Source organism: Erigeron canadensis, chromosome 6 (assembly GCF_010389155.1).
Source record: "Erigeron canadensis isolate Cc75 chromosome 6, C_canadensis_v1, whole genome shotgun sequence".
Taxonomy (NCBI): domain Eukaryota; kingdom Viridiplantae; phylum Streptophyta; class Magnoliopsida; order Asterales; family Asteraceae; genus Erigeron; species Erigeron canadensis.
Genome location: NC_057766.1, coordinates 28,007,300 through 28,030,086, shown reverse-complemented (window position 1 = coordinate 28,030,086; position 22,787 = coordinate 28,007,300). Strand labels below are relative to the sequence as shown.

General features: G+C 32.8%; 2 protein-coding genes across 2 annotated transcripts; both read right to left on the bottom strand.

The window, feature by feature from the left end:
• Positions 1-1,836: 1,836 nt before the first annotated feature.
• On the bottom strand, positions 1,837-7,002 carry LOC122605908 (2-oxoglutarate-dependent dioxygenase DAO-like). Its single transcript, XM_043778867.1, has 3 exons — positions 6,626-7,002; positions 2,471-2,792; positions 1,837-2,369 (listed from the first exon to the last, which is right to left on the bottom strand). Exons 1-3 carry the CDS (start codon positions 6,970-6,972, stop codon positions 2,115-2,117), a joined length of 924 nt encoding a protein of 307 aa, XP_043634802.1. The 5' UTR covers positions 6,973-7,002; the 3' UTR covers positions 1,837-2,114.
• A 9,129-nt stretch (positions 7,003-16,131) lies between these two features.
• Positions 16,132-17,753, bottom strand: LOC122605852 (2-oxoglutarate-dependent dioxygenase DAO-like). The gene is given in 4 exon segments (XM_043778810.1): positions 16,132-16,262; positions 16,348-16,577; positions 16,676-16,982; positions 17,277-17,753. Coding segments are annotated over 4 exon segments (975 nt in total). The 5' UTR covers positions 17,654-17,753; the 3' UTR covers positions 16,132-16,201.
• Between the last annotated feature and the right edge of the window lie 5,034 nt (positions 17,754-22,787).

Genomic DNA, 22,787 nt, shown 5'->3' with positions numbered 1-22,787 from the left:
ATTAAAATACAAAAAGTCCAAAAAAGTGTTAATAATATATTATACATATTACTAAAGTTTGTAAATGTTAATAAAATACTCATAGAATATATTCATTAACTTTAATATATATGTCAATTGAATATTATATATATATGTATATATATTTCGGTCTGGTCCGATTTTGACGGTTTGTTCTTTGTTCAAATTGTAACCGGACCAAGATACCCGGTTTTTCAAAATTTAAACCGTCAGACAAGACTTAAATAACTCAATCCGATCAAACCAATCCAAATACCCCGGTTTGATTCGGTTTTAACGGTTTGATGAACACCCCTACTCTTAAGTTGAAAATAACTTGAGGGGTCAAGTTAGAATAATCTTAACCCTTTGGTTAAAATCAAGGGTTGAGATTAAAAAATTATCTTTTAATCTCAACCCTTGATTTTAAATCAAATATCAAGATTATCCCAACTTGCATTCCGTTATTTGGGGGGTTGTGTTTTTAATTTGAAAAATGAGGAATGCATGAAAGTGCATATAAAAATTGTATTTTTCATATTAAAAACTCATTTTTTAAAATTTATGGTAAGTATACAACTTTGTAATTTAAGGCTTTGTATAACAAAAACCTTTTTAATTTTTCATATAGTTGGAACAAAACTTCAAACAAGGTGAAATCATAATTTTAAATTTTAAATTCACCTTTAATCAACTTTCTTTTTATATTTTTTTCCCCATAAATTGAAATTTCGGGTACAACATGGGAGCTTTGGAGTGGTGTAAGAAATCATTGAGGTCGATAATTGTTTTTTATTATTAAGGGAAAAAAAAAGTTTGAACACATTTGGTTGATTGTTAGAAGTCAATCATCTTAAACGAACCAATGTATTCAAGATTTAGACTCTCATTTGTTGTATAATTGAGTAGTCAAGTAAAAACTTTTTTCAAAATGTAAGATCCATGTGATCGATATTCCAATAAATTTCAAGTCATGATAAATCCAAGTTTCCAATGTGTTCATTGGAAACCAAAAAGAGAAAAAGTGTAAGCAAACTAAGAATTAAACATTGGAAAAAAAAAAAGAAAGTCAAATAGGATGTGACGTAGCAAACTACAAGCTACAATATGAAATGCGACCCGAACTGAACAGGCTGGTGTATATTCGGCGCCTCTGGCTTTTAATTAAGGTTGTAATATATTAGTTAACCATCCTAACCCATTAGATCTTGTGTTGTTGCTTAGACAGTCCAAGTGTCAAGGTCAATCTCGGGCGCCATTACTTCAACATGTGTCATCTACTTACACTTTCAAAAATCCATTTGGGTTGTCCTGGATCCGCAAAAGTTCAAGTGGAAATTTAAAGGTATAAGATGAAACCGAATATTAATCAATTCCATTTGTGTCATCCAGGGCTTAACTCTAACCGAAGGCAGTGTCACTTGTCTCTTTCAGTGAGGATTAAGTGGAAATTTAGAGGTATAAGATGAAACTAATTATTAATCAATTCCTCTATAAAAGATAACAATATATGTCATTTGCCGGCATGAGCCAGTTTTATTGATCTGGGTATTAGAGATGATGATGAAGAGAGTGTTGACAAGGTCAAGTATTAATTAAGTACTAACATTGAGTTGATTGGAACAACCCAGCTCATCTACGTTTAACCGCAATAAATCAATTATATCTTGCAATGGAGTGATTGTATTATACAAGCAATTGGCTCAAAGTTATTAAGGAACAATGTATGCTTGAGGATTGGATATACAAACAAAATCAAAGAGAATATTTAAGGGTAGCATCATTAGTGTTATTGTGTTTAATCTATTTTAGTTAATTGTTTTCATCTCGGTTGATCACGCATAACAGTACCAACTGGTTTTTATTTAGACATTTAATTAAGTGAATGCAACATCTGGTACTGGTTTCCTTAATCATACATGCTTTATCAGTAGCTATTACGTACAAGAGGCTGTATGTTTGTAGCACCGTTAGTGTTTTAACACAATAACACTAATGGTGCTACAAACATACAGTCGATTATATGTAATCTACAAGCAAATATTATTTTTTTATTTATCACTTGAACAAACTGAGAAACTTGTTGTGCAAGGATTTTTGAGAGTGAATAAACCTCATTTCTCAGAGTTAGATGTGTACAAGAGCTTCAGAGCTTCACCCGCATGCAAGTTTGTCGAGAACCTCAACTTCCTGTACTCTTCATAAGTAGTTGGAACATACACAAGAGGATGGTCATCGTCCACAAGTTCTGGTAGCGGTTCCAATGTCTCTCTTGGTCCTAAAAGGAACGAAGCAATTGAAAAACGTACAGTTGCTTCTTTGCATTGCACCCTATGCTTCACAGTGCAAAATCTTCCATTACTCCATATCTTAAAGCATAATCAGAAAACGAAATGTCAAAACAGGACACTTGACTAACCATCAATAAATTATAAACAAGAGTAACAAGGTCGTCATTTACAAGACGTACATTTGCCATGTCTCCGAGGTTAACAAGAAGGGTGCCAGGCCACGGATCAACGGCAATGAATTCACCCAACTTATCCATGACTTCTAGACCCCCGACGCCTTCATCATCTTGAAGGATAGTCAGGAAACCGAAATCTGTGTGTGTCTGAACACCAGGGGAACCAACATTTTCAGGGGTGAAATGGTATTTATTTATTCTAAATTGACATGGCCATTTCTCAAATCCAATATTTTCACTTTTTACTGATAAACCTTGGGCTATTTTCTCTACAACCGCTATAAGTAACTCATGTACTGCTTCAACATATCTTACAATTATCTCCCTGTTATACAAAAAATATACGTAGGGGGAAATGTCATTAAAGAGCAGGAAAATTTGTAGAGATTTATAACTTTTTTCTATACGTACTAGAACGGTACTCGTGCGATGCGGCGGTGTAATGGTGGTGGCGGTGGCGGTGATGGGTGGTGGCAGGGAAGGAGCCAGAACGTTTTGTACGAGGGGGCAAATTTAAATGTCACTTATTATATTTATTAGAGCCATCTCTGGGGAAAAATCTTTTTAAAAAAAATTGGCTCTCACCTAATAGAAAAAATGGACCCCTAAAATAATTTCGTTAACATCGAGTTTAGTTAGATTATCAACGATCGGTGTTGAGAAAACCGAGTTTAGTATAGGTGAGTGTCAGTTATGGGAACATCTATCTTTAACATGAACATTGGTCTTTGCAATTTTGGAGCATGTGGTAACGCAAAAGTTGCGTTATATTAAACAACATAAAATAAGTTCATCGAAATCAATGATATACAATTAAGCCTCTACATAAATTTTTACCTGATTATTGTGATTACTTTTATATAGTACTTTGAAAATAAAATAACATTTTTACAGACAACTATACTATTTAACAATGTATAATATATTTACCCAAACAAATAAAACACTTTTTTCAACTTCTCTTTTTCAACTCTATTAAAAATCAAAACAACTCAAAATTTTTACTTTAACAATAGAGGATTTATCTCAAAATTAATGTTTCCAACATAAGTAGCATACTTCCAAAGAAGAGGATTATCACAAGGGAAGTGATATTAGTACCACTTATTTTGATAGATTTACCACAACTATGCAATACTGGTTTGTACAGCCAGTTGTAAAACTTGTACGTTGTGGTACATCCATCAAAAGTCGTGGTACGAATATCATTTCCCTTATCACAATGATAGTGACATTTGTATGTATTTTTTTAATTATATAAATTTTTAGGAACAAAATTACAAATATACCTCTAAAAAATTACATTGTACCAAAATTGGAATGGGGGCAGTTGCCCACACTGCCCCCATTGTAGAACCGTCCATGGGTGGTGGCAGTGGTGTGGTGGCGATGTTATGGCGGGGCTGGTGGTGGTGGCAGCGATTGATGGTGGCGGCGGCAGTGGCGACGAGTAATGTAAGTTATTGATGTAATTTGATTTTGAAAAATTGTTTGAAAGTTGAAAAAAGTTATTTGCGTTATAATATAGTATAGTTGTAGATATAGATATAGATATAGATACATGTGTAGTAAACACAGGGTATTGAGATATAAAATAAAAGAGTAGAGAATAAAGATCCTCTCAAGTTACTTTTAACTTGAGTTAAGTTGGGGAAATCTTATACCTTATATGAAAATTAAAAGCTAAAATTCAAAGATGATCTATAAATCTTGGCCCTTGATTTTCATTAAAGAGTCAAGATTTTTCCAACTTAACTCAAGTTGATCAATTTGAATGAATCTTCACCCAAAATAAAATCAAGCATATACATGTATATATATTCACTATATATAATATCACTACCAATTCGCCTTTCTTAGGGGGTTGGTGATGAGATGTGGTCGGATTTACACCCACACTCGACTAAGATAACCCAACTTTTATGTCTCAGATATAATAAATATTTAATATATATATAAATATATCTATAGAGGCCTAGCAAAGAAAAGACAAATGCTTTGACAAAGTTTGTCGAGTCTTTTCTTCCATGGTACTTACGTGAAGAATGAAAAAAATAATTTGAGGTGGGAAATAAGACTTTCATCCCTTTTCCTTAGAAGGGTCCTTCCTTTACCCTTGGGAGGCTTCTCTCCCTTGTTAGTTATGAATTCCCTTGCCCTTGGGAATATACCTCTGGCAAAACTTTTTTTCATTCCCTTGGCAAGGGAGCAAAGATTAATCAACAAAGTATGGACCGAGTATAAAAGCATATTATTATTATTATTCTCGAATGTTCTATTCCTCACATTTTGGATCCTATGTCAGAAGCCAGACCCATTTATGACAGGCCCAAAATACAATGTTACCCTAATTGGTACAGTCTATAAATACCCAATGATTGGATGTCAAGATCATTCAATATTCATTCAATAACATTCAAAATTTCGCACATTCATATTTCTCTCTCAATCAATCTATAATCATCATCAGAATCATATATATTCATTATCCTCCAAAGATCGATACTTCTCTTTGGGAAAACCATTATTTCACCTTAGATTCGTGAAGAATTTAATAGGTTTGCACTATGTAATAGGAGATTATAATGGTTTTCGTGGTTAAATCTTGTTCGTGATTGGGCTTGATTTCTCATGCTCAAACAGTTGGCATATCACCCTCAACCACTCACTTCTAACCAATCTCCTTATACTTCCTCAGATCCACAACTCACTCACCAGTCATTCAAAATTTGTTGGCAACTCACCTCTTCCTCACCACTCACTACAATTTTATTTTTATTTAAAAACTTAAAGTTTATTAAAACCAAACACATTACATAAATTATTAAAAAATATTTAAAACGTTACATAAATAAATGAGAGTTCAGAGTTATAAATATAAGAATCGAGGGTTGTAAATGAAAATGGGTTTAAAACATATACTTTAAATAAATATAAATAAGAGAAATGATAATGAGTCATTAAAACTAGTACTTTTATTGTTTACACATTAAAAACCACTCATCTGTATTTTCGAATGACAAAATACAAATTTTAACCCAAATAATTTATACTAACAAGACCAAATAAATAAATAAGCACTTTGTAGTGGGCTCAACCTCTTGTCCTCTTCATCTTCCTCACTACACAACATATGTATATATATATTTATCTTATATATATATGATAAGTTAATTTAATGACACTTTTAAATAAGAGACACTATAGACACTTCTCAATCATTCATTTTTTACCATCTCCGACCACCATCACCACCACCACCATTATCTCTGACCACCACCATGATCCTCCGGCGATGCCGACCACCACCACAACCATCATCTCCGACCACCACCATGATCCTTCGGCGACGGAGACCACCGCCACCACGACATATATATATATATCCACACAGGTGACATATAAAAAGAAAGGGAAAAAAATATATAGTCGTTTAACTAGTAACGGTGACAAGCACTCACTCACCACGCATGACTTCAAACCACGCAAATCAAACCACCCAAGCGTAGAACACCATCACGGCGCCGCTGCCAACACCCTTAGATACTACCATCGACCACCAATCCACCATATAAAGTCAACAGAGTTGGGAATTTGTTTATGATAATAAAAAGAAAAAAAAACACCCCTACAACAAAAATGCCAATTGCTCACAATTATTTCCTCGCATTTCTAAAAAGTGTGAAAAAAAATGTTAATTTGTTCACATTTAAAATTGTATAAAAAAAAATTCACACTTAGAAGTGTGAAAAAATTAATAAAATTATACTTTTTTCACAGGTATAAATGTATAAACAAAATGTTCACACTTAAAAGTGTGAAAAAATGTCAAAATTTTTCACACTTAAAAGTTTGAGAGCTAATTTGTCACACTCAAATTATTCGCACTTCCTCTTGTGTGAGAAAATTTGGTGTCACGAATTACTTCCACACTTTTAAGTGTGAAGAATTATATATTTTTACACACTTGAAAATGTGAACTTTTTGTTTTTACATATATAATTGTGAAAAAAATTTGATCCTTTAACTTTATTCACACTTTTAAATGTGAGTTTTGCTACGCGAAGAAATTAGTGTTAAGATATAGTAACGTATTTGTTGTAGTGCGAGATATGGGAAGTGATAAATATAGATAGAGATAGTCGATCTGGTATAAACCTTTGACGAATCGAAGCATCCAGCTGGGAGCAAAAAGTCTCCACGTCAGCACGACACGACATGTCATACAAACCAAGAGTCTCGTACAACGGATTCCTGTGGGATGGAGCGACGTACCCGCTGCCAAATATGGCGTGAACATTCCGTCGCTTGATATCTACTGGTAAGTCAAACAGTGATCTGACCACCGTCTTCATATCTGACATGAGTGTTGCCGGAAGGAGTTGTTGGAAGTTGAGCAGCCTGAAACAACCCCATTCTTCACATGCTGCGATCAACTTGGGTAGTTCGTTAGGGAAGTCGAGTAGATCGATCACTGGGATTGTGTTATTATTATTAGTGGCCATTTTCTTGCGTAAATGTGGTGTAATGTGATTAAATCATTATTCATAGTATAGTATATATGACTATATATAGAAAATTGTTGATGGAAATTTGTGCATATTTTTATTTACGCAAATTGAGTGGATTTGCTATAATGTATGCTTCATTTGAATATTGTAATTACATATAGTCAAAGACGGCAACTACTCTGGGTCAATGGGCATTTGGGCCCGACTTAACAAATATGCGAATAACTTAGCTCATAAAAATACCTAATCAAGATTCAAGGTAATAAAAATGGCTTTTTTTTTATTTAACAAAAAAAAAAATTACTCTATTGACTTAATACATTATTTGTCCATATTTTATCGATTCATTGTTAAAAAAACTTTTAAATTCTAACTTTAATTTTAATATTTTCTTACACAATTAGTTTATATTACCTTGTAATTATTTTAATAAACACATATAGTTGATATGGCTGTACAACATTGGTGATACATGGAGCTGAAATGGGGGAAAGAAGAATGAGTTTCAGTAAAAGGGGTTAGAGATTTTCTTATAAGTGATTGTGATTGCAGCAATAGGTTTGTGTTTAACCAATTGTGTATTAGATTTTAGACCCGTGTCCAACGCTGGACATGGGGTTTACGATATTATCAATATTAGATCTTTATACATTTAATTCATAAAATCTTATAATTTTGAAGATATACGATTCTAAGTGTTATAATGTGCAAGTTGTAGTACAATAATCGCATGCTCGTCACTGTCATTATTAGCTGAGACATATTAATGGAATTGTTTGACGTAGTCATTCCACAAGGCATATGTTATAATAATTTTCCTATTATAAAAGTTTTTGAAACCAGTTATACTCGTAATGTAATATTATTATTAAAAAATACTCAGTTAAGAGTTACAATATAACTATACTTGTGATCTTATACTTGACATTCAAGTATATGTATGTGGTTATGATGTAGGCTCTTTTTCAATCATCTGTCTTATGATAATTAGATAACAATTATGATTGTTTTCAATTTCTTTGATAACAATTAGGACTTTTAATTTGAGTGACAAATTGTAACTTAAAAAAATATATATAAATACTTTTTGTAACGTTTTTAAGAAAATTTAAAAAAATCCTCTCAAGTTGATGGTTAAAAATAAATATAGATTAAGTGTTGAGGGCTAAAAAGTGTAAGTTGCTGATGGAAAACAAAAAAATGTAAATTAATGAGACTTTTTCTACAAATTAATATAAATAATATTATAATAATATATTTGGATAATTATTATTATGATTTTTAATTTATAGTTTATCTAAATGATGACATAAGCGAGAGTCAATTTGATAAAAAATTGAGTGATTTGATTGGTTAATAAGTCATTAGTTCAACTGTTTTATAGTATATATTAAGATTAAGATGCTCATTCTCTCACAATTTGTGAGAGGATTGTGAATAAGATTAACTTTCAAAAAGGAAAAAAAAAAAAAAAAAACTACATTAATACTCTTATTTTAATACTAGCTAGACTCTTGTTGGAGAATTCAATTGGTCCACCGTTTATCTCACTGCATGCATATTTGTTTTGTTTGTTAGTTATGTTTATTATGTTTGTTAATTGTTATTGAGAAATATTGATTAAGTCGGTGTAAGGTTTATATTGTGGTTACCCCACGTTTAAGTAGTTGTTTCCATTTCTTTCTGTAATGCTCTGATCCTGTACAATGTGCACGGGCTATTCCCCACACGAAAATTTTTGGTAAGGTATAAGCTTAGGCCCCAGTCCTTTAAAAATTCTGTAATCCGTCACAGATAGATTTCCTTAGAACTCTTTCAACATCAAACGATATATCTTAAAAGGAAATTATTGAAAAAAATTGACCAGTGATCATCAAGTTTGGTCATAGTTCTATAAGAGTATAACATGTGAAGGCAGTGTCACTTGTCTCTTTCAGTGAGAATTAAGTGGAAATTTAGGCGTCTAAGTAAGGATGGAACTTTTAAAGGGTCAAATCCAAAAGTTTTTGTTTTTAATACTAATTTCTTATACATTTTTTAAAAATAATTTTCATAATACATATTAGCCCTTCTAACAAAGCTAAATTTTATGTCTCATTAAAATCCGCCCCTCCATAGCTAGTGTTCAAGTTCCGCCATTACGTCTAAGATGAAACCAATTATTAATGACTCCTCTACATATGATATTTGAAAGATAACAATGTCATTTGTAGAATTGGGCAAGTTAATTGAGATTATTGATATGGGTGATAGAGATGAAGAGAGTATAGACAAGGTCAAGTATTAACAATAAGTTGATTAGAGCAGCTCAAATCATCTACGTTAACGACAATAAATCAATAATCTTGCAATGAAGGATTGTATTAGCAATGAGGTTGGTGGCCCATTGGTAAAGTCGTTGACCTTGATAGGATCCATCAGGTTCAGGTCATACTTTTCCTATTTGTGGGGTGGATTAATATGAGACTTTTTGAGAGTCATGGTTCCATCTAGGCCTTCTGTAATTTGAGAGTAATAGTTAAACAGTGTGTCGTTCAAAAAAAAAAAAGTTATTGTATTATAAAAGCAAAGCTCAAAGTTTTAAGGTACAACATATGCTTGAGGATTAGATCCAAACAAAAACAAAGGGAATTAGAGGTAGTCTAGAATGAAGCTAAACTATTTGATGAGGCGTAGATATCTGCCTTGGATCTGCTGATCCTAAAACCATAGATTATGTTTAAGCTATTTTGATTGTTTTCATCTCATTTAGTTAAGTAAATGCAACATCTGATGACTGATCTAAGTCATCTAGTACTGGTTTGCTTAATCATACTTGCTATATCGATAGCTACTACATACAACCACTTCTATGTAATCTAGCTACAAGCGAATTTTTATTTTTATTTATTTATTTGCCACTTAAACAAACTGAGAAACCGGTTCTGTAAGGATTTGAGAGTGACTCTGTCAAAAGGGTTAAACATTGATAATAGTTTGCTAATAAAAACAGATTTCACAAGAGAACAAGAAGGATTTAGTCATAAATGACTGAATTTATTTCTTAATATGAAAATCTTATTACATAAAAGAGATTTAAATATACTGAATAGTAACACTATTTTGGAACAAAACCCTTGAGAGTTTTACAAAGAGAAAGAAAGCCATAACGGCAGGAAAATGATGTGACAACGGCACAAAATCAAAGGGAATGTTCAAATCCCTATGTCTGCAGGCCTGTGTATAAATAAGCAGCAATACTTCTTCCTCAGTCCTTCATCTTCTGTCTTGTTCACTTCTAGTCCTCATCATCCTTTATAATTGCAAGTTGTCCAAAGCAATCCCTCAACTTTAGAAGTCTACACATAACCACTTTAAGTTAGATAACAAATTAAGCTGCTAAAATAACACCCCTCCCCCCCCCCCCCCCCCCCCCACAGCTTAATTCTGGAAAATATCATATAAGCCAAGTTTATCACAAAGAGTTTTATGTTGAGTGTGAGATAATCCTTTTGTAAAAATGTCAGCCACATTGCTTTTAGAATTGATTTTAACAAGTTCAATAATCCCCAGATTAATTTTCTCTCTTGTGAAGAATAAATCTAATTCAAAATGTTTAGTTTTCTCATGAAAGACAGGATTAGCTGCAATTTGAATTGCACCTTTACTGTCACACAAAATCTGGACAGGAGAATGGTTTTGTATGCCAAAGTCTCTAAGAACTTTCAAAACCCATATTATTTCACAAGAAACAGAGGCAAGTGCCCTAAATTCTGCTTCTGCAGAGGATCTTGAAATTGTTGGTTGTTTCTTACTTTTCCAAGATATGAGGAACCACCCAGGAAGAGACTGTATCTAGTGATACTCTTCCTGGCAGTAAATTTCTTGGCCCAATCTGAATCCACAAAGGCATGGAGAGTAAGAGGGGTATCTCTTTTAAAGAGAATTCCTTTGCCAGGAGACCCCTTAAGATATCTAATGACCCTTAAAGCAATTTTAAGGTGAGAGTCATGTGGATCATGCATGAACTGACTCAAAATATGCACAGCATAAGATATATCTGGCCTGGTGAAAGTTAAGTAGATCAACTTACCAATCAACTTCTGATAACCATTTACATTATCCAAAGGCCTATCAGAATCATCCTTATAGGAGAGAACAAGATTAGAATCAATGGGAGTTTGGCATGGTTTACAATCAAGAAGGCCAAACTCTGCAATCAAATCAAGGCAGTACTTCCTTTGGCTCAAGCAAACACCATCATTAGAGTCAATGACTTCAATTCCTAGAAAGTACCTTAGTTTTCCTAGGTCTTTTATTGAAAATCTGGAGCTTAAGAACTCTTTGCACTTATCAATTTCATTAACACAATTACCAATGATTACAATGTCATCAATATACACAAGTAATGCAACAAATGTGTTATTAAAGGTCTTAGTGTACAAAGAATAATCACTTTTACTTTGGGAGAATCCATTTTCAATCAAGGCACAAGTTAGTTTCTCATTCCACTTCCTAGGGGCTTGTTTTAGCCCATATAAAGACTTAATTAACTTACAAACCTTAGGTTCAGTGTCAGAGTAATACCCAGGGGGGGGTATCATATAAACTTCCTCATCAAGTTCACCATAAAGAAAGGCATTGTTTATATCTAACTGATAAATTGGCCAATTATTAGAAACAGCAACAGACATAAGGCATCTAATAGTAACCATCTTGACAACAGGGAAAAATGTCTCATCAAAATCTATCCCAGCCCTTTGGGAGTAACCCTTGGCTACAAGTCTAGCCTTATACCTGTCCACTTCACCAGTGGACTTGTATTTAATTTTAAAAACCCATTTGCAACCAATGGCAGTTCTGTTGGGTGGTAGGTCAGAAAGTTCCCAGGTTCCATTTCTATGTAAGGCTTCAAGCTCAGAATTCATTGCATCCACCCACAAGGGGTCTTTGCAGGCTTCCAAATAACAAGTAGGTTCATGCAGTTTGTTCAAGTTTGTCATAAAACAAGTATACTCAGAGTGCAACTTAGAATAACAAACAAAGTTACTAATGCTATGCTTAGTTCTTTTGCCTAACACATAATCTGCATACTTCTTTGGTGTTCTAATGGTTCTATCAGACCTTCTAGGCTGTGGGAGAGTAGATTGATCCACCCTATGAGTTTCAGTATTGTCAGAATTTGGAACAGAATTGCCCTCAGAAACATTGTTGTCATCAAAAGGTGTTGCAGATTGTTGGTCCCTAGCAGTCACCAAGGTGTCACCAGAGGGACCATCACTACCCTCACTTTCAGTGATATGAACTCTCCTTTCATCATAGGGACTTGTGGTGTTGGTGTTTTCATTTTCAAAAAAAGAGAAATCATAAGGCTGTGAAGAAGAGGTTTCAAGATTCTTAAGAGTGTGAGATTCATTGATCATTTTAAAGGGAAACACATTCTCATAGAACTTAACATCTCTAGAGAATAGAACAGTTTTAGTGTCAAGACTAAATAATTTATAACCTTTTTTCTCATTAGAATATCCTATGAAAATGCATTTTTCAGACCTTTTTGAAAATTTATCATGATTATTTAGAATAGTGGAAAAACATAAACACCCAAACACCCTTAAGTGGGAGAGACTAGGTTGACAATTAAAAATTAACTCATAGGGGGATCTTCCAGAGAGGACAATGGAGGGTAACCTGTTTATCAAATAAGTGGCAGTTAGAATGCAATCAGTCCAAAGATATAGAGGCAACCCCCCCCCCCTGAAACATAAGGGCTCTTGCTACATTAAGTAAGTACCTATGTTTCCTTTCAACAACCCCATTTTGTTGGGGTGAATGAGCACATGAGGTTTGGTGAATTATTCCATGATTTTTGACAAAGAGATTAAACCTTTGGTTTATGAATTCTCCCCCATTATCACTCCTGAAGGTTTTTACAGATTTGTTGAATTGATTTTTCAATAAGGAATGAAAAGAAACAACATTATCAAATGTTTCATCCTTGTGTTTAAGTAAATATACCCAAACTGCCCTTGTGTAATCATCAACAATTGTGAGAAAATATTTGAAGCCTTCCCTACTTTGAACTTTGTAGGGACCCAAAGGTCTAAATGGACCAATTCACCCAATTCATGGCTTTTATGTCTGCTTAAAGGAAATGGGTCTCTGGTTTGTTTGGCTTTGTGGCAAACCTCACAAGGAGAAATATGGGACTGTGAGTCAAGTTGAAGTTTCTCTTTAAGAGTAACCAATACAGGTTCAGCAAGGTGGCCAAGTCTATTGTGCCAAATCTGTTTTGAAAGGTAACATTTAAAGTTCACATTATTACACACAACACTGCTACCTTTAGTTTCTTTATGAAACATGTAAAGGCCACCACACTCATTACCACTCCCAATCATTCTCTTTGTGGTCAAGTCCTGAATATAACAAAAATTCTGATCAAAACCTATAAACAACCTGCTGTCCCTAGCAAGACTGTGCACAGATAGGAGATTTACACAGTACTCAGGGACATATAACACACCAAAAAGAGTAATATTATCAGTTAATTTTAAATCACCAATTTTAAGAATCCTTGCTTGGGTACCATTGGGATGTCCAACAGTAAGCCCAAGTTTGGATATGTCCTCTACATTAATCAAATCTTTATCACTACATGTCATGTGCTGATTAGCACCAGAGTCAACAATCCATCCAAGAGCAATCAGAGTGTGTTTGATAAGAGAATTGGAACAAAAAAATCTATTAAAATTGGTGTTGAAAAAATGATTGTTATTGAAAAAAGTACCTGCCATATTGGCATGGACACCACTGGTTTGGGGATTATCCTTCAAGAGATTCATCAACCTAGCATACTGGTCACTAGTAAGAGTCATGGATCCTGAATTACTAGGAAAAGGAGGACCACTACTAGAACTGGAGGCCAGTTTAGAGACAACAGCTTGAGCAGCTTGAGTTTCAGAAACAGCATTGTTATTGTTCAAAGATTTATGAAAAGATTGAGACAAGTTTCTCCTGGCAGGAGTATCCCTTCCATATCCAGGGGGATACCCAACAACTTCAAAGCATCTATCCAAAGTATGACCATACTTGTGACATCCATCACATTTAAGAGAGGTGTTAGGTCCTCTCCTGTTTTCAAATCTTTTGTTATTAAAAGTGTTTTTGTTACCAAAATTCCTTTTAAAACTGTCAGAAGGTTTAGCAAAGAAATCACTGCTCTGAGGTCTTGAGGAAGTCTCATTTGAGTTAACACCCCTATGAGACTCCTCTCTAGAAATTAAGACAAAAGCAGCCTTCACAGAAGGAAGGGGGTCTCTGGTCAAGATATTACTCCTAACAAGTACATACACATCATCAAGCCCCATCAAGAATTGCATTAATTTCAAAAGGTTTTGGTGATCTTGAATTTGCTTAGCAGCATCACAGGAACAAGTGGGTAACTTAACAAGAGCATCAAATTGTTTCCAAAGAGAGTCAAATTATGATAGTGTTCTGAAACAGGTCTGCCATTTTGGGTTAGAGAGTGAATCTTGTGATGTAAATTAAAAGTAATGGATCCATCAACCTTATCATAAGTTTCTTTTAATTCCTCCCATACAATTTTAGCATTTTTAGAAAAAATTTGTCCCAAGTATAACTCTTCAGTGATAGAACCAAGAATCCAAGATAAGACAACAGAATTACACTTATCCCATTGTTTGGCTAAAACATCATTTCCAGTGGATTTTTCACAAGATCCATCAATAAAACCCATTTTGTTCTTAGTTTCAAGTGCAAGTTCCATTGCACAAGCCCAAACTTTATAATTTTCAGTTCCCTTTAGTTTAAAGTTTATCAAAGGTGTTCCAAAAGTGTCACTAGCATGCAAATACAACTCATCACCAAAATCAAGTTTACTTATTAAAGTCCCAAACACATTCACATCATATTCCTCATTAACAGCATTGTCAAGATTTGGATTTGGATTTGGATTAGCCATAATAACACCCACAAAAAAAGAAAACACACAATAAACAACCCTAAAGAGCAGTCAGACAAGAGGCCAGATTCAGGGACACTCAAGTGCCAAGACAGGTATTATCTGGTGCTCTCTCTTCTACCAAAAGCAAACAGAACAAGAACAGATGCAAATATGAGAAAGCAGAAATAAAAGAACCACACAAAGTAATGAAGCAATTAACTGAAGCTGATATATAACTTTTAAGATAATGCAAGAAGATTCCACAAGTAAGACAGAGTCTATATAGATACTCAGAAAGCAACCAAGTGAGAAACAAACACAAACATAACTATTCTAACCAAGAACACACAGAATAATGACCACACAAAGATGTCCCAGCCTATAGGCCAAACACTCCACACTTAGAGCCCTCCAAGTGTAAAGACATTTGCTACTGACTGGGTAGGAAAGATAGCTTACAGTGGGGTCGCCAACAGTAATTCCAAACAACTTAAGGGACAAAGGAGAGCAACAAATGGAATATGGATATTCTACTTGCAGCTCAATATAAGGTGGATTCAGTGATTGACTAGATTTAGAAGGACCAGATCAACCAGATATGAGTCCACTTAAATAATCCACTCCTAATGGCAAGACTGCAAACTCTTATGAAAGAGGAGTCCCACACATGAGCAGATCTGAAATAATCAGTAAATTAACACCCACAACCTATAGAAGGAAGGAGTGATGAAAAATTAAAGATATTTAGATATGAAATAAAAAAGAAACCCAATTTGAGAAAAAAAAAACCTAGAAAGGAGAAACCCCTAAATCAATATAAACCCTAAAAATAAATAATGCGAATAAAAGATAATCAGCAGAATCAATCGAAGCAGACCCAAGTCTGAATCGAGATATATGCCAACTTGGCTCTGATACCATGTCAAAAGGGTTAAACATTGATAATAGTTTGCTAATAAAAACAGATTTCATAAGAGAACAAGAAGGATTTAGTCATAAGTGACTGAATTTATTTCTTAATATGAAAATCTTATTACATAAAAGAGATTTAAATATACTGAATAGTAACACTATTTTGGAACAAAACCCTTGAGAGTTTTACAAAGAGAAAGAAAGCCATAACGACAGGAAAATGATGCGACAACGGCACAAAATCAAAGGGAATGTTCAAATCCCTATGTCACAAAATCAAAGGGAATGTTCAAATCCCTATGTCTGCCAGCCTGTGTATAAATAAGCAGCAATACTTCTTCCTCAGTCCTTCATCTTCTGTCTTGTTCACTTCTAGTCCTCATCATCCTTTATAATTGCAAATTGTCCAAAGCAGTCTATCAACTTTAGAAGTCTACACAGAACCACTTTAAGTTAGATAACAAATTAAGCTGCTAAAATAACAGACTCAACGTCATTTCTCAGAGTTAGATGTGTACAAGAGCTCAAGAGCTTCACCCGCATACAAATTTGTCGAGAACCTCAAATTCATGTACTCTTCAAAACTGGTAGGAACATACACACGAGGATGGTCATTATCCACAAGTTCTGGTAGCGGTTCCAATGTCCCTCTTGGCCCTAAAAGGAATGAAGCAATTGAAATACGTACTTTTGCTTCTTTGCATTGCACCCTATGCTTCACACTGCAAAATCATCAATTACTCCATACCTTAAAACATAATCAAAAACCGATATGTCAAAACAGGACACTTAACTAGCCATCAATAAATAATAAGCAAAAGTAACAAGGTAGTTTACAAAACCTACATTTGCCATGTCTTCGAGGTTAACAAGAAGGGTGCCAGGCCACGGATCAACGGCAATGAATTCACCCGACTTATCCATGACTTCTAGACCCCCGACGCCTTCATCATCTTGAAGGATAGTCAGGAAACCGCCATCTGTGTGTATTTGGACACCAGGGGAGCCAACACTTTCAGGGGTGAAATGGTACTTATTTATTCTAAATTGACATGGCCATTTCTCAAATCCTAAATTTTCACTTTTCACTGCTAAACCATGGGCTAATTTCCCTGCCACCGCCACAAGTAACTCATGTGCTGCTTTAGCATATCTTACAATTTATCTCCCTGTTATATATAAAGTCATAAACATATGGGGAGTCATTAAACATCAGTAAAACTTGTAGTAGAGATCGATTTATAACTTTTTTCTATATTCATATATACATAAACATGTATATACTAAACAACAATAGTCAATCAAGCATTATATTCACAATTATGATATCACTACCAATTCCCCTTTCTATACCTCCGACCACCATACAAAGTCAACAGAGTTGGGAATTTATTTACGATATCAAAAAGAATTTTTTCAGGAAAAAAAATCACATACATATATATACAGACATAGATATAGTCTGATCGATATATAAACCTTTTGATGAATTGAAGCATCCAACTGGGAGCAAAAAGTCTCCACGTCAGCACGACACGAAATGTCATACAGACCAAGGGCCTCGTACAGCGGATTCTTGTCCGACGGGGCCTGGTACCCGCTGCCAGAGATGACGTCAACGTTCCGGAGCTTGATATTTACTGGTGAGTCAAACAGTGATCTGACCACTGCCTTCATCTCTAACATGAGTGTTGCCGGAAGGAGTTGTTGGAAGTTAAGCAGCCTGAAACAGCCCCATTCTTCACATGCTGCTATCAAATTGGGTAATTCATTAGGTAAGTCTTGTAGATCGATCACTGGGATAGTCTTATTATTAGTGGCCATTTTCTTGAGTAAATGTGGTATAATGTGATTAATCACTATTATTATATAATTAATTGATTATGATTATATATAAAAAGAATGTTTTTGGAAATTCATGTCACGAAATTACATGCCTACAGGGGTGTAAACGAGTCATACATGTTCGCTACTTATTCGAACTCGATTCGTAAAAAGCTCGGTTCAAGACGAGCTTAAACGAGCTCGGGGCGAATTCAAGCTTATTGTTGACTTGTTTAGTAATCGAGCTTGGGCTCGAACTTCGAATCCATAACTCGATTAAGCTCGCCAGCCTAAACGGGCTTTCATATATACTCATATAATACAATAGTATTGTAATATATATATACATATTATTATATTAACTAAGCTTTCATATAATAATCGAACCGAGCCTAAACGAGCTTTTTCACGAGCCTCTAATAATCGAGCTTAGTTTTAGTCATTTACCGAGTTGGAGCTCGAGCAAAGCTCAATCTTGTTAGTTTTTTTTTTTGACAAACAAGCCGATCTTGAGTCGAGCTCGAGCTTTCTTAATAAATCACAAGCCAAGCTTGAGTTTAAATACTAAAACTCGAACGAGCTCGAGCTCAAGCACCATCAAGCTTGGGCTCTGCTCGGCTCGTTTACACCCCTAATCTACCAATAAACTAAAACAAGATTGACATGTTCTTGAAATGACATGTGGCGTAATCTTTTATCGGCACGTGTATTTTTATTTATATATTTCATTAATAAAATTGTATCTTTTTTCTTTCTTAATTTTTTGATTCCTATTACTTATATTAATTATAATAAGTTATTAACATGAATACTTCAAAATTTGAGTTTACGATCTGAAACTACAAGGCTACTTGTCGTCATCCACCATGTTTATAAGTTCCGATTTTGATGTGATTGTAATTTAAGGTAAATCCAACACTTTAACTAAACATATATTATATTTATCATTACTGTTTATTCTAATTTAGCTTGGATCATTGGTTTACTTTAACCACAATTTTTTATATTATGTGGCATATTCGAATTTTTTTATGCTATCATACATCATACGATTATTATGACTAGTTTCTATGCTTGATTTGAAAACTGAAATTACAAAGGGTCAAACACGGCAACTACTTTTGAGCTAGCATTTGGGCCCGACTTGACAAACATGTGAATAACTCAGCTCACTTTACGTCTTGTCTGCTTACAATAACGTACTTAATCAAAAATATTTAGTAGCAATTTTATCAAAATTGTTTATTTTTATGACTTGATATATAGAAAATGAGTTAATCTATATATATATTATTTATCGATTAATTTATCAATTCAATTATTTAATGGTTGAAAAAACAAACAAATCATTATTTTTAAATTCTAACTAGTTTTTGTACCCCACGTGTTGTCGCGGGGTACGCTTTCTACACGACAAAGTTTTGTTCCCAAATTTATGTCTCGAACTCAAAATTTTAAATATACAATTAAACATGTAGCGATAACAATAAAAAATGCAAAAGAGTAAAAAGATGTATAAAAACATATGCAATAACTATATTAATGCTTTAAATTTTATAAGAACGTAAGAAGTAAAGATTACAAAAGTTATTGTATAAAAAAACATTATTTATATAAAAATACAGATGAAAATAATCAAAACAAGTGTTTAAAAGTAAATCCGTAACTGTGTGAAAGTTGTCTGATAAAAATCCAAAAGTTTAGTGTGACGAAAATGAAAACTTTGATATAAGGCAAAAGTTAAAAGATCGAAAAAATTGGTAAAAATTATTATATGTTATAAGAACTTGTAAGGCACAAAGGATTTGTAAATTTGTATAGACCTTGTGTATAAGAACATAAACAATAACTATGTTAATGATTTAAATGTTACATGAACTTAAAACGTAACGATAATGAAAGTTATTATATATTAAAAACGTTATATATGTGTGTGTGTGTGTGTGTGTGGACTATCAAATAAGAACAGCCTTAAAATAGGAATACGGTGAGAACACTTAAAAAATACATTTTGATGCATTAAAAGTTTATAAAACTAACATAGTGTATAACTAATTATCATTATTTAAGTGTTTAACAACACATTGATCCGTCAAAATAAAAAAATCACGTTTTTTGTTAGATGGCATCATTTTGATGAATATACATCCAAGATGGATGCACAAAACAAAAAACATGATTTTCTCGATTTTGACAGACCAATATGCTGTTAAACACTTAAATAATGATAATTAATTATGCACTATGTTAGTTTTATGGACTTTTAATTCATCAAAATGATGTTTTTGAGTGTTCTCATCGTTCTTATTTTAAGACTGTTCTTACCGGAGTGTTACCATATATATATATATAATTAATATATAAAAAGACGGATAAAAATAGTCATACCAAATATTTAAAAGTAAAATCGTAACCACGTGAAAGTTATTTGATGAAAAAATGAGAACTCAAAAACTTAGTGTCAAGAAATATAAAGTTCAGGGTGTTAAACTGAAAAATGGTAAAAAAAAAAATTATGTGCTATAAGACTTGTACATTCTACGCATAAAACACTTATACATTCATATAGGTTTTTAGTATGTTATAAATGAGACAAAAGTTAAAAAAAAATTAGAAATTTTAAGGGGTTAAAATGAGTATTGGTTAAAATTAAAAGGGTTAAAATGAAATTTAGTTAAAATTAATATGTACTTTAATAGCTTGTATCTTTCATGATTAAAAGATTTGTACATAACACATTGATTTTTAGTATGTACATAATTTTAATTTTTAATATTTTCTCAAACAATTTTTAGTTTATATTACCTTTGTAATTACTTTAATAAACAAACACATTTCATGGATATTTTCAAACATGTTACTTATATTATATCAGTTTTTAAACTTGGATTATCTAGTGATATAAAAAAAATATTAGATTTAGTCTCATGTCAAATATACGGGTTATTTATCATATATTGCTGATAAGATTAAATTTATTTTTATCAAAGATGCTTGTAAACTCAAATTAAGTTTTGTTTAACTATTTATTCAACGACTTTGAAAACAGTAAAGTTTATAGCTAAAACGTACAAAAATTCAGCAAGCTACTGATGTATATACGACCCAAAACTAATTAAAACAATCCTATTTTAGTTAAGGTTACTTTACGAGCTAGTTTAGGAGTAAGAATTCACACCCAGTCTCATATGTATAATATTAGTAACTCTATAATATAGGTATAATGAGTCTAGACTGATAGAAAAACTATTTTTGTCAAGACTCCATGAAAGCATGAGTAGTATTACTAGTATATTATATCTACCAATAAACTAAAACATGATTGACATATTCTTAAAACGACATGTGCCGTAATCCTTGATCGACACGTGTCCTTTTAATTTATTGATTTTGTTAAATTAGCTTTTTTGGTTGTATATAAATTCAAATTAGCTTTTTGAATTGTATATAAATTCAATTTCCTTATTAGATTTAAAATTAAACTCTAACTCTTGTCTTTATTAATACAAAAGACATTATAGCCTTATTTGATTAATCGTTTTCTCATTAATAAATTGTCTTTTTTTCTTTTCTCAATTCTTCAACTCTTATTACTTATATTATGAAGACTTCAAAAATTCAAATTTACGATCCGAAATCATAAGGCTATTTGTCATCATGCATCCACTATGCTATAAGGTCCGATTTTGATGTGCTTTTAAAAATTAAAGGTTAATCCAAAATTCTAACTAATTATATCTATCATTACTGTATAGTACTTTAGCTTCGATCATCAATTACCTTAACTACAATTTATTTTACATTCACGAATCATGTATGAGACATATTTGAGTTTTCTTTATGATACAATCTATATAGCCCCCGTACATCGTACGAGTATTAGGACTAGTCCATCTTTTACTGAAACCACGAACTCCTGTTGCTAATGAAGTACAAAGTACTTTAAGAGCTAGTATTTATAACCCCGATATTTCTTAGACTATTATATTATATTATATATATATATATATATATACTAGTCCTAATACCCGTACGATGTACGGTAGTAATATAAATCGTATCATAAAGAAATTCGAATATGCCTTGTAAGATTCGTGATTATAAATAAATTAATATTATAGTAATAGTATAATATAATATATATAGTATAAAATCAGTATTAGTAAAATTATAAAATTAAGATATAAATACGACATTACCTAAATTAATATTAATACACTAAAAACAAAATATAGTCGATTCATAAATCATAACTCATATTTTAATTCTAGTACGTTTTCAAAAGAGGTTAGATTAATTAATTAATTTTATAGTAATTCTAATTATATATGAATTCTAAAAAAGTAAGATTTTTTTATAATTGACTTAAATATTATGCCATGTATCGAATAAAGAATGTCATAATTCTGTTTTAGTATATTGATAGATATATATATATATACATATACATATATCAGCATCTAATTGAGGTCGTCAAAAACATATGCAAGTATGCAATTTAATTATACCCGTAAGTGTTGCTCAAATAAGTAATTAGTCATCGACTTTTATACGAGCTGCTGATGTATCTTATACGTCTCAGTACACTTACATATCAAAGTTCTTATCTCATGTACCATATTAGTTGTAGACAATTTTATAACCTACTGATTAAAGAAACCATTTTTAGACACTGGTATAAATTCTGGAGTCACTCCCTTTACCCAGATTGTACGTGTACCCGATGACCCATTTGGACAGTCATTGACTCGACTCAAATTGGCTCAACCGATATCATAGTATAATAGGCCTAACATTATTAAACACATTACTATCCATTCAAACTTTATCACAAGACTCATAAAACTCTACTTTATCAACTACTGTGATTATGACATAGAACTGGTGTGTTGTGTATTTTAAACCTGAGACTATGATTTGTAACCAGAAATGTCACATGTTATGCTTGACTAGAGACATCTGATATATGATTAACGAAACTAAAACTACGACTAGTAAGGGCATATGACTATATATGAGAGAGAATATAGTTATACCTCCAATGACAATATGAAATATTAGAAAGATGACACACTCCTTGATAACTCATAGGCCTATTGATTAACCCACTTCTCGCCTATAACTCCTGGTGTTT